Raw genomic sequence first — 12,031 nt, forward strand, 5'->3', positions numbered from 1 at the left:
TCAAAATAAACCACTGTTGACAAAACTGTACAGAGACCCGGATGGCATAGACTGTATTTAAAGAGCTGGAACTAAATTCTACTTTTTGTTGATACAAAGTATAGCTAAAATTCAGCTGAATATTGACAGAAAACACAGATACATTTATGATTTGCGCATTCTAATGTGCCCTTTCAGCATTTATTTTGAAGGGTAAGTTGTCTATTTTCCAGGTAACTCTGGCTTTCTTGACGTACCCTGATCGCTGTCAGGTCTACTAGTATCTTGGATTTTAATTGGTGAATGGTGTTGCCTTTCGGCCAATCACTGAGGATTTCATTGCGAACTCAGGCGGCACGTTACTTATATTGGATCTGCAGTGTGCTGAAGGTGAGAACTGTCGACTTTTATAACAATTTCTGAACGTAGAGGTTATCTAAAATTCAATTATTTAAATGGAATCTACTGTTTTAGTGTGAATCCATGTTAGCTTGCCAGCAGACGATGCAACGTTAACTGGCTCGTAAGTTATCGTTGCGTTAGCTAGTTACTGAGTTAGCGGTACGTTGACTTTCACAGTAGACAACAGGACACTTCCACATGTCCTCTAAATGGAATTTAAATGTGACGCAGACTTTCCTTACCGTAATACATCTGTCGATTCAGTAACTTAAGCGGTAAATTAGACTCCCCGTCGTAACATTGGCCTGTCAGAAAACAATATTCTTAAAGATGGCGATTGCTCCTTTGGACTCCATCTGGCTGTCATGCTTTGTTCACTTGTATTTACAGGCATGAAAATCATTCCGTTCATAGGGACAGTACGACCGCTCACATGCAAATTCGGGTATTGTCTTGGGTTGTATGTGTGCTGTCCTTACTGGAAAATGTGTGGGAAAACAATCTCTTCTTCTCTGCAGGTGGCACCATGGGTGTGTTATCCACGCTGATGAGGGGTCTGATAAGAGGAGCGGACCGAATGGCGGAGTTCACAAGCAAGCGGGGATCAAGGACTCATAATAAAGGCAGGGGTGCAAGGCCGACTGGACAGAGGCTCTCCAGCCGAAAGTTTATGGCCATCCGGGCCATGATCCCTGAGTTCGTGGTGCCTAACTTAGAGGGATTCAAACTGAAACCCTATGTATCATATCGCTCCCCGAGAGGAACAGAGCCTCCACTCACAGCAGAACGTGTGTTTGCTGAGGTCGTGGCCCCTCACATCAGGAAAGACTTTGAAGAGGGCACTTTCAGCAAAGAACACTTGGAGAAGTATGGATGGGAGCCCACACAGGAGGGGAAGCTCTTCAAGCTTTATCCCAAGAACTATGTGCGTTAAAAATGTGCTCGGTGTCATGGATTCCCAAAGAAAGGCACAGACTGAGACAGAAAGCTGAAACCTACTGACGTCTCACCTTGAGGAAGTGACACATCAGTCCTAAAGTGACTGTGGACTGTGTGTTATTATATTCTGTTACATGATCATTGGGCCAAATAAGTTATGGGGCTGTGATTCACACTGTAGAATTGTGCGTTGATCATTGGAAAGAACAGTTGAACAGTCTGAGCACCAAGGCTTCTTATGTTTGTCAGAAAAGATCTTACATGTGGGCTAGCAATAAAAATGATTTAAAAAAAACTACACAACACTGAGCTGACTTTCCTGAGGCTGCTGTTTACTGTTTTTTCACATTCTCTCATACAGAGTAGTTAATTACCACATAGTTGTGTCCAGGTTGAAACATGCACAGTGAACCTAGAACTCGTCAATGTGACTTTATTGGTCAAGAAGTGAAATGAATGCAACCAGCAGTAAAAATTTTCTCCATAAATTTTCATATACTACTGTGATGAAGTTTCCAAAATATGATATGGTGAAGATCACAATCTCAGATTTCTATGGAGCAGGACAGCCCGGCATAAGACTCAACAAATGCATAAAGGGTTTATCTAGAGAATGTTCATTAAAAGGGAGCCTTAATACTAGTCACAAGGCATTAAATATTAACACTGACAAAACGTCATTACGACTTGCAAATAATCAGAATTTGCCCTTCAGGTTCAGCTGAAGTCATCAGACACATTCATACATACTGCGTAAGTACTTGCAGTAATTATGTGTTAAAATTGGCGCTTGTCTTCAAACTGCATTTTTCTGAACAATTTTCCTAAATACAATCACAATGTGCTTAAAAGCAGGTGTGTGGTTGTATTAATTTTGAACATAGGATTATAAACATTTGTTTAAATACAGTTTCATAAAAATTATTATGAAAATATAGTGTTTTCCTAACTGCATATTCTGTGATGACTTCTCTAAGTGTGGGGACTTCATAGTGAAGACAGTGAATGGAGTAACAGTACATCATGCTCATGTTTTAGTTGGGCTGTACATTCTGCTTTACATAAATACATGTTCTGATTTGATAGAAGATATTTCTTTTGTGTCGGTGCAGCCAGTGCTCCAGCCTGGTCAAAACTGCTCTGACTCCTGTCGAGCCTCATCTGAAGCCCAGTCCCAGCGCCACACATGGAGCATGTGGTCATAGAATGAGCAGCTCGCTAGAAGACCAGACAGTGAAGAGGTATTTTCATGAAGCGCAGGGCCTGCAGCAGGGGTGGTAGAGGGCGCTGCAGTACCCTCTGGGATGTATCGTCCTGCTTCATCCTCCAGGGAAGTGTCAAAGCTGGCAGTGGGGGATTCGTACTGAATCCTCAAGTGTTCTCCGGTCTCGATGAGACATTCCTTTGGTTCCGCAGAAGGAGGGGAGCAGGGAGCAAGTTCCTCCAGGGACAGCCGGGACCAGTCAGCTCCATACGCAAGGGAGTTGTGGAGGATATAGGAGGCTACGACAGGACATGCTCCTCCACTGCCCTCTGGACAATGACAGGAAAACGGCGATGCTGTCAGAAAAACTCAACAATATCTTTTATGGCAGAAGCAAATCACACTCTTTTTAGGTGTCCTGTTTCTAATGGGATCCATTTCATTCACACAACGTTTTATACATGTTCGGTTGACTGACCGTCCTCTCATGTTTACTGCCACCCCAGTGGATCCTAAATTATTCTGTAATGAAGCTGCAGGACAGCAATGCTAAACTACTTTTGGTGTGTAACAAAGTCTGTGTTTAGCACCAGGGCAATGAGAATCACATTTGTCATTCTCATTCTACAATTTTCTGAACTCAGACTTACTAAGTGTAAGTCAACCTCTGGCTTTTTTGTTGAGTCATTCTTTGTCATCTCTTTACTGTTGCCATTTCTACTGTCAGCATTTAACTCGAGTGTCATTACATCTTATGAATGAGGAGGCCAAACTCAAGAGGAAGGTGAAGCTAATGCTTGGTACCTACACCAACTAATGGAATAATTAACCATAAAAAACCCCAAAAGCTCATGATAAGTATTTCCTTGCCCAGCTCTCCCTCACACTCACCAAGGGCCTGCTGGCAGTGAAGGATGTGGAAGTCATTGTGCATGCAGGCTGCTAACAGCAGGTGCTGATGGGTCGGATGCCACTTCAGCCTCCACACTCCTCCACCCACAGGACTCTCACTGAGAGGCTGCCGCATGTTCCTGCCATCCCACAGTAAAACCTGCTCATCATAGCTGCAAAAAGAAGTACAAGATGCAAGACTTGCAATCACATGACTGATAGAGTGCGTCAGCTTCTAGGTCAGGACAACAAGAACAACAACAAGGAAACAGTGGTAGTTAACACTAGTCACAATCGTACAAAGGCTAATTCTCATGCAATGACAAGTTAACCATACAGAGTTCATTCGGATATTTACCTGCCTGTAGCCAGAATGTGTTCCCGATGTGGGTTGCTGTGAATGCTGCACACGCCCATTGAGTGCCTTCGAGAGAACAGATTACAAACTGTCAATGGATTTTGTGAAAACACAGTCCACATGAGAGCTGATGGCCCTAACATGAACACTCACCGCTTACTGGTGAAAGTGGGGCAGGACGGACCAACCCTGAGATCCCAGCCTTTGAGTTTGCAATCATCACCACCTATTGAGGGACGACACAAACACTTAGAGAGAGGAAATGGTGGAGATGCATATACAAACATTCAGAAAGGATCAATTAGCTATACATTAGACACACAACAGTACAAACTGGCTCTGATTACACATGAATGAATCAACAAATGATTGTTTCCATTTTGATGTGAAGATCTCCGTGCTGTTATATGGTGGAGGTGGCACTCTGTATTTGATGATGTTTGTGACTGTCACTGCTCATGCTACCTTTTCACTTCTCCAGTATTGTTCCAAACTAATGGGCGGTGAGCAATATTTATGCACATATTGTCCAAAATTTGTGTCCTGCAAGGAAATTAGTGAGGAAAATATGTCAATGCTTGTGATTTGTTAGAACATTCCAAAGAGTCTTTTCTTTTTATCACAAGGACATTTCAAAGGTTATTTTCTTTAGTTAACTTTTATTATTTATGAATATGTGAACTGATTGCAAAAACGGCCAAGCTGAGAAGATGCTTTGACAAGGGAGTCATATTGTCAGAGAAAATACAAAGAATAACTACTGTAAAAGCTTTCACGAAGTCCAAATAGGTTGAATACAGAGTTAAAACAATAAATCAGCTGGGCTAAAGTATAGGCCAATGTTAGCTTGTTGCTGAGTTCAAGATTATTTTTTCAACTGCAAAATGACCTGCCGAGCACATGTCCTGGTCAATTCTTAAAATCAACAAAAAATGGATACTTATCAAAGTATTTGTATATGTTCTGTGTTTATGTAAAACTGTGCTTATGATGTATCTTATCATATTTTGTCAACTCTCAAATATAGAGCTTGCTAACAGCCTCAAAAGTTCAGTGCTGGTTGGGCTCCAGTTGAATACTGTGTTGTATCCAAGCAGCAACCTCCAGGTCTGAAAAATGAAGCCAACACTAAGTGCCAAAAACTGCAGTTCCTTGAATGGCCACTTGAGGCTGGATCCAAAAGTGTCAATCCCCATAGACCCCCACATTAAAGTCTCCAAATTTACAGCAGGAATAAACATGTTTACAGGCTGGGACAAAAAAAGAGTTTTAGTCTGTACAGCTAATGTTCGCGTTCATGACAACTACACAGAGGTGAATCTTACATAACTCACTTTAACACAGGAGCCTGCATAAACAGGGCAGAGCCCAAGGTGATACTAGTCTGTTCACTATGCGTCCTGTGCGGACAGGCAAGCCAGGCAGTTGCTTTGGAGCCCTCGGCCACTAGGGTGCCCCGGCCACTTATTTACAACAACAATTACTGCTAGGCCTGGGCTTTCAGGGACCTCTGTTGGTCCCTGGATCTCACTTTGAGAACCACTCATCTATTTTTTCAGTATTCATCTCAAATGTCCCAGAAATTGTGCATTCATGTGTGCAAAAAACAAATTTTTGTGGCGTGCACAGGTGGGGTGGGGACCCCAGGGATTTCTTGCTTGGAGACCCAAGAGACCCTAGCAACGCCACTGATCCTGTGAAACACATATGTGACCTCACTGGTCATGTTTATGTATAAAGTTTCTGGAATTGAGTGTCTAAGTTAATGAACAGTTCACTGCATATATAAAAAGAGCACAAAACATTTAAAAAGAGTTCATTTTCCCCATTCTTTCATTTACTTATGTTGCAACCAGAAAGTTAACATTCATGGTTAGTTTGATTTTATATTTTTGATATTAAAGTGTCTTATGGTAATACAGTAATTTAGTATTGTTGGATACGTTATAGATCATCTGAATTGAACAAAAAATGGCTTTGAATCCAATCTGAATTCAGATTGTGTTTAAGGTGAGTTTTTTTGGTCTGGATTGCTGTTTTCATCAGGGTTTCATCAGGGAAGTGCCACTGTTACACCAGTATTGTGAATGGGCATTGAACACTGAATGTCATTTTGGATTTTAAGTCATGTGATACGACCTTGTTTGACAGACTTCAGTAAAGAATTTATCAGACTGTTCAATTATATATTTAGCTCTGATTGTTCATCAAAACTTTGGTGCCAGTTTCTTACAAATGCAACAAGAATTATCCTCATGTAGGACCCTTGAGGAAAGTTAACGCCTCAGCAAATGTGATGTGTACACATCACAGCATCACAAGTTTCACAAGACATTAGGATGTTACCAAATTATGACACTGGGTTCTTATCATGTCACATGTCATAGAAGAACAGAATACTACTGCATTCTAGTTACAAATGTGCCAGATTATAATTTAAAAGAGTGTTACCAGAATAAACCAGCTGTGTGTCCCAGTAGGAGAAGGCAGAGATCCAGGCCTCAAAGTCATGGGCCTTCCACCGTGACAGAGACGTCAGAGCACCTTCAGCCAGGGACAGCACACTGACACAGCCGGCAGAGTCACTGCACACCACCCGCACATCACTGCTGCTGACACAAACAGGACCCACTCAAGTGTCATAAATGTAGCCCAATTTTTCATTTTTATTTAGGAAAGGGTTTAACGTGTGTGTGTGTATACAGAATGTTAACAATAATGTAATGTTCATATGGACAGATGGAAGCTTTCAGAGCCTTGTCAATCTGGACCATATTCGTAGTGTTTTTGTGTAAAGTATGACATTAACTACAACACGGACAAATGCAGCGGCAGCTGCTGCCTTTGGACCACGTTGAGTGTTACCTGTCCATTCTTCCAGTGGACCAGTCTAAGGACAGAGCCAGCCGTTCTGTTCCCACCTCCACACTGCTCAGAGTCTGCAGAATGCGGCTGCCTTCCTACTGGATACACACGTTCATGAGTGCAGACTACACAAACATCAACAGCTCGTCACACCAAGTCTAACATACATAATGACCGGACCGGGGTCATCTCCACGGCTATGGCTGTGTCTTCGTCATTAGTTATCAGACGGCAGAGACAATGGGTCGGGACTGAGTGGAGATGAAGTACAAGGGCTTACACACACACACACACACACACACACACACACACACACACACGAAGACACATATAACACGCACACACCCTCCAACTCAACGCCTTCCAGCACAATAAATACACTTTTCCTGCACGTAACGATTGACTGCCCAAACATATCATTTTACATCAGCAGTGAACTAAGCAGCCACTGAACAAATAATACGTCACGGCACTTCAGCTTGTACTCAATCACTATCCTTAACAGACTGAAGCAGCCATGTGTGGTCAAATATTATTAAAGGTAAAGAAATTTAGTGCAGCAGCTATGAGAGTTTATACTGATTAGGTGTTGCTGACACTGCGCCAAATGTTTCATTGGATAGCAGCATGTTATATAGCATTTTTCCAACAAAAACATGCTCAGTCTGCACAACATAATGCAGTCCAGAACAAACCACAAACTGCAGCTCGAAAAATAATAATTAAAAATTTCATGCACTTTTTGCAACACCTCTCTAATTCATTAGCAATTATATCATACACCTACTGTAAGGTGTTCCTGTTTTTTTTGGCCATCACTGTGTGCATTGTCAGTTTTAATAAGAAAGGTCCCTTGATCGTGACAACCGGTTGGCTGAATGGAGCGAACTCTCCTTTACAATCTAGCTCTTCAACAAGGTCCTGCTTAACCACAAAAGCACAAATTGTGAGTTTCTGAAATCTGGCAAATGCACAATCGTCTACGCAGCACAGGAAAGATTTCCTCCACAGTTATTCCACCTTTTTTGGTGTTTAGCCAAAGGCAGCTAAATCTATATAGCACATTTCCTCCACAGTGACTGTTCACTATAGTTTACAAGTTGCATAAAAAAATAAATGGGAAAAGATTTAAAAAATGTATTTGGTGTACAATCTTGAATATTCTTATGTGGTACCCTGCATGCATTCTTTGCTCACAGACAATGCCACATTAAGCTACTTTATAATGGAGATTAGTTAGAATGATGCTCTTTATTTAGAAGGAAATTACACATTTGGGTTAATCACTGTAGTAAGAAAGGCTGCTTTCAGACAAAAAAAGCAAAGCAAAAAAAAAAAAAAAGGCCTCACATGCTGATTCTGTACACAGACATCAGCTGAATGTCTAAACATATGAAGTGACTGGCTATGAGTCTTCTGATGCCATATTTTTCTCACCTGACTGTCTGACAGTGTGTACAGCTGCAGCTCTCCGGTGGCAGCAGCCATTCCCAGCACTGGCTGCCCGGACACTGGCACGTGACACCTGAGAACATTCAAAGCAATCAACAAAAAGGAAGCAGACAGTGACACCAACAGCCACTGGGGTCGAACCTGATTTTGAGGCAAAGCAGAAAAGAAAGGGATCCGCACACCAAATAGCTCCCATTCGAAGGACTGAAATCAGAAGCTGTTTTTTCTACTTTGCCATTCATTTTGTGATCCAACACAGATGCGCGTGTCATGTTCATTATTGTTTTAAACCTGATTTCTTACCATTTCAAATCTAAAATGGCCGCTGTGTCCATGCGCTGTAGCTCAGTGAGAGGAGGGCTCATTGATGCCTCTCGCTGAAATTCAAACAGGTACAAACGACCCGTCCGGCTTGGGGTGGCATCTTCTTCCCCTGCCTACAGGAAGAATTTGAAAGGGACATACATCAGTCAACAGTCAGACACCAGCAGGGGAAAACACAAAAACTCAAAGCGCTGTCAAGAGCATGCCAAGTCAAGAGGCAGTGACCCGAACCCTAAAGCCAAGCTGGCCAACCACAAGCCTGAAAGCAAAGCTATTGATAGCAGGCTACGTGCAAATAGAGGTCAGATCCTATGGTGAAAGCATGACCCACCTTTGCCATAGTCAACAACGGAGATTACAGTGCACTCTCTCTCTCTCTACGGAGACAAAAACTCAATTTGCCCTCTCTTCACATCAACACTGCATGCCGAGCCTCTCAATACCTTTCCTCGAGAAGGAGTTTTCCAAAAGCTCCACTTTCAGTGACCTAGTGACCTTTGTGTCTGGATGAAATGCCCAAACATTTAGAAAAGGCTATGTTGTGAAAAATACTTGTGTACGTGTGGACTATGCATGCTAGACTAGGCCCTCACCTCTCTTCCACCCTTACATTCAGCCTCATCCTCCACAGACCTTAAACTCATGACAGTGCCTGCATCCACTCCACCATCACCATCATCTTTGCAGAGAAGAAGTCCACAGACTGACAGTGTGGTGTTCAGAGAACAACCTCACCATGAGCTCTTTAAAAATAAAAGACCTCATAATAAACTTCAGGAAGAACAGTGCAGAAGATCATGGCCTCGCCTGCTCACTGCCATCTTTGGAGGATTTATGCAGCTCTCCCTGCCTCAGTAGAGGTAGCCAGCAGGCGGAAAGACCCATCTCACCTTGGACATCATCTGTTTGACCTGCTGCCCTCTGGTTAGGTTAATCAAATCATGGACAGATTTAAGAAGAGCTTTTACCCCAGAGCCAAACAAGAACACTGCCAAACACTGACACTGACTGTCTCGGTCCTGTGACTATCAGCACTGCAGCTCTACAATATTACAGTAACACTTACAGATTACAGCAGATTACAGTCTACTTTATAACTGCACCTTTGTATATAAGGCTACTGTGACATCCAGAAGTGCAATTTCAGCTGTTTTAACATCTTATCTATTGTATCTTATCATATTGTTTTAATATTATTACATTTCATTATTACATATTTGTATTGCCTCTTGATTTGTGTGAATCCAATGTCAGGATTGCTTCTCAAATTCATTAAATTCTGGGGAATGACAACAAAGGAATATTATTCTGCTTATGTTTTCAGTTATGTTTTAATTATTTTAATTAACATGTACAGACCAATTTAAATGATGAGGGTTATGATTCCAACAATGGATGTTGATAATATGGATGTGAAAGGCCAACTTCCGTTCCATTGCTGTGGGGACCCGGAATAAAAATGTGCTGCTGGGGCCCCATTCCCCCACACTGTGCTTTGGAATTTTACTTAGTTTGCTGTCTCGAAAATTTGATGAAACACAAATAATTAGAAATATGCACCAAGTACACAGAGTACAAAATAAAACAGTGAAGGTGTGGATTTTCACACAGGGCCTGAAAATTAGACCCTAATTATGTTTATTGATATTGTGCTTTCATGATGCATTGTAAGTTACAAACTGACCATGAAATTTCCACAAATCAATGACCACGCGGTGCACTTGGGGCATTTCTCCACGTGGCCTTTTTAATGTAGAAGCCTTCTCCTTGCTCAAAGTATGCACCATGTTGTTCTTAGTTTGATTATGCTGGACCTGCTGTGAGCAGTAACGATTGCACAAAGGTTTATGTTAGAGACAGGAATCACCAAACTCCAAGTCCTCCAATAAACTGCGGATGAAAACGGTCAGAAGTGTCGCTGAGTATGAGGTACAGCTCATGGGACAGGTAATGGGATGCACCGGTGCAGTTGGACAGACTGTTCGTCTCTCATCTCACCCCTTTCTGTAGTTGGTATGTCCCGCAGACCAGGATATCGTGGCTTGATGAAACAGGGCACCACTCCACGGTGTCAGCACTCAGCTCCGTGTCAAACACCTGTAGATTGCGTGTCCTCGACTTCCAAGCCATGGCCGCCTGCTCTGCATAACGTTACTGTGCCGGTGCAATAGCTAAAAAAGCAAAATTAGATCCAGGTAAAAACAAAACTAAACACAGATAAGTCTATCGAGTAACGTCGGCACGTTAGACCTACATTACTATCCAGTTAACTTTGATTAGGCTATCTGAGCTGACAAAATAATCTGTTTGGTACGATAGGTAGCTAGCCTAGCAAGATAGAATTAACTCACTGCAGTGTCACGCACTGCAAATTGTCAACAATTAGACACTTCAGATACTGAATAACATATTCATCGAGTGAATAAAATGTCCAAAGTCGAATTAACTTCAGTTTAATGCTGAATATCCTCAGAACAAATTATCAACAAAACTCACATGTGAGCCAGCCCAGACGCGACGACTATTTGCGCCGTGACGTCATCGCTGTGCGTAAGGGTACATTCAGGTGCCATTCCAAAAAAACCAAAAGGATTCGTTTCCCCGTCCCACACATTGGGGGAGAGTCAAGGCAGTTCCGGTACAAATCCATCAGTTTATCACGGGCTTGTATCGATAGTGTAGATAAGGATACTGACTCATATTCTCATTGTTTTTATTTTGTTACACAGATAGCAAAACTCGTTTTTCTGTTTAAAGGTATCAGAACCAATCAAATATAATTACCACCTGTACTCATAATGTATACTGTAATGTAGCCATCAAACAACATGAACTCCAGAATCATGAAATTCTGGCATCGCAGTAAGACAGCTACATTTGTCCAGCCTCTTTCATTTTGTCAAGTCATATGTTGAAGGACAAATATCGTATTCATGCTTGTAAATGGAATGGAAGCCTTCCATCTCTCACAGTGTTCTTATGTCATTTTGCCAATTACTTTAGGTCGCTAAAAGTTATGGTAAGAAAGAATCATAAGACTGACAAAATATACACGTCTGTTTCTCGATCCTTGCTCTTCTAATGCCCCATACCTTGCTCCTTTGTGTCTCTCTTTGTTTATTTTACTTTTGCCTTTGTTTTTACGTATCCTTATCTGTTTTTCAATATGACTCCTTTTGTTTCATATTTTCATATTTTGTTTTCGCATTTTTGTTTCATTTGTTTTTTTTTATTCGGTCGCTAATTTCCACCATTGATTGATTGATTCTTGTGTTTAAGTTTTCTATAGTTGTCCCTCTTGCTATGTATATTATAAAATAATAAATAAATGTGTGTGTGTGTGTGTGTGTGTGTGTGTGTGTGTGTGTATGTGTATTGAAGGTCTCAACCGGAAGTATCAATATGTTGTTACACATACACGTTCTGACTGCAATTGCAGTGATGTTACTGAGTGGTCACAGGTGTGTAACTACACCCTTGTCTTTTTTGAAAGTTTGTTTTTTGACACTGACCAAACTGTTTAGCTAATGTCACCATTTTGAGCATTATATATTTGATAGGATGAGTATGTTTGTCATGGATGTACACTGACCTCCAGTGCTTACAGTGTGTCGCAA

The 12,031-nt window shown here is 41.6% G+C and overlaps 2 protein-coding genes across 2 annotated transcripts; one reads left to right on the top strand and one right to left on the bottom strand.

Annotated features, from left to right (window-relative positions):
* The first annotated feature begins 293 nt into the window (after nucleotides 1–293).
* mrpl41 (mitochondrial ribosomal protein L41) lies at nucleotides 294–1,625 on the top strand. The gene is made up of 2 exons (XM_076730952.1): nucleotides 294–369; nucleotides 900–1,625. The coding sequence occupies exon 2, from the start codon at nucleotides 908–910 to the stop codon at nucleotides 1,313–1,315; it is 408 nt and encodes a 135-aa protein (XP_076587067.1). The 5' UTR covers nucleotides 294–369; nucleotides 900–907; the 3' UTR covers nucleotides 1,316–1,625.
* Nucleotides 1,626–1,736: 111 nt separating this feature from the next.
* dph7 (diphthamide biosynthesis 7) lies at nucleotides 1,737–10,943 on the bottom strand. Its single transcript, XM_076730949.1, has 10 exons — nucleotides 10,911–10,943; nucleotides 10,413–10,585; nucleotides 8,394–8,527; nucleotides 8,076–8,163; nucleotides 6,639–6,733; nucleotides 6,225–6,382; nucleotides 3,927–3,999; nucleotides 3,774–3,839; nucleotides 3,416–3,588; nucleotides 1,737–2,853 (listed from the first exon to the last, which is right to left on the bottom strand). Exons 2-10 carry the CDS (start codon nucleotides 10,542–10,544, stop codon nucleotides 2,450–2,452), a joined length of 1,323 nt encoding a protein of 440 aa, XP_076587064.1. The 5' UTR covers nucleotides 10,545–10,585; nucleotides 10,911–10,943; the 3' UTR covers nucleotides 1,737–2,449.
* Nucleotides 10,944–12,031: the final 1,088 nt, after the last annotated feature.

This window comes from Chaetodon auriga, chromosome 5 (assembly GCF_051107435.1).
Source record: "Chaetodon auriga isolate fChaAug3 chromosome 5, fChaAug3.hap1, whole genome shotgun sequence".
Taxonomy (NCBI): domain Eukaryota; kingdom Metazoa; phylum Chordata; class Actinopteri; order Chaetodontiformes; family Chaetodontidae; genus Chaetodon; species Chaetodon auriga.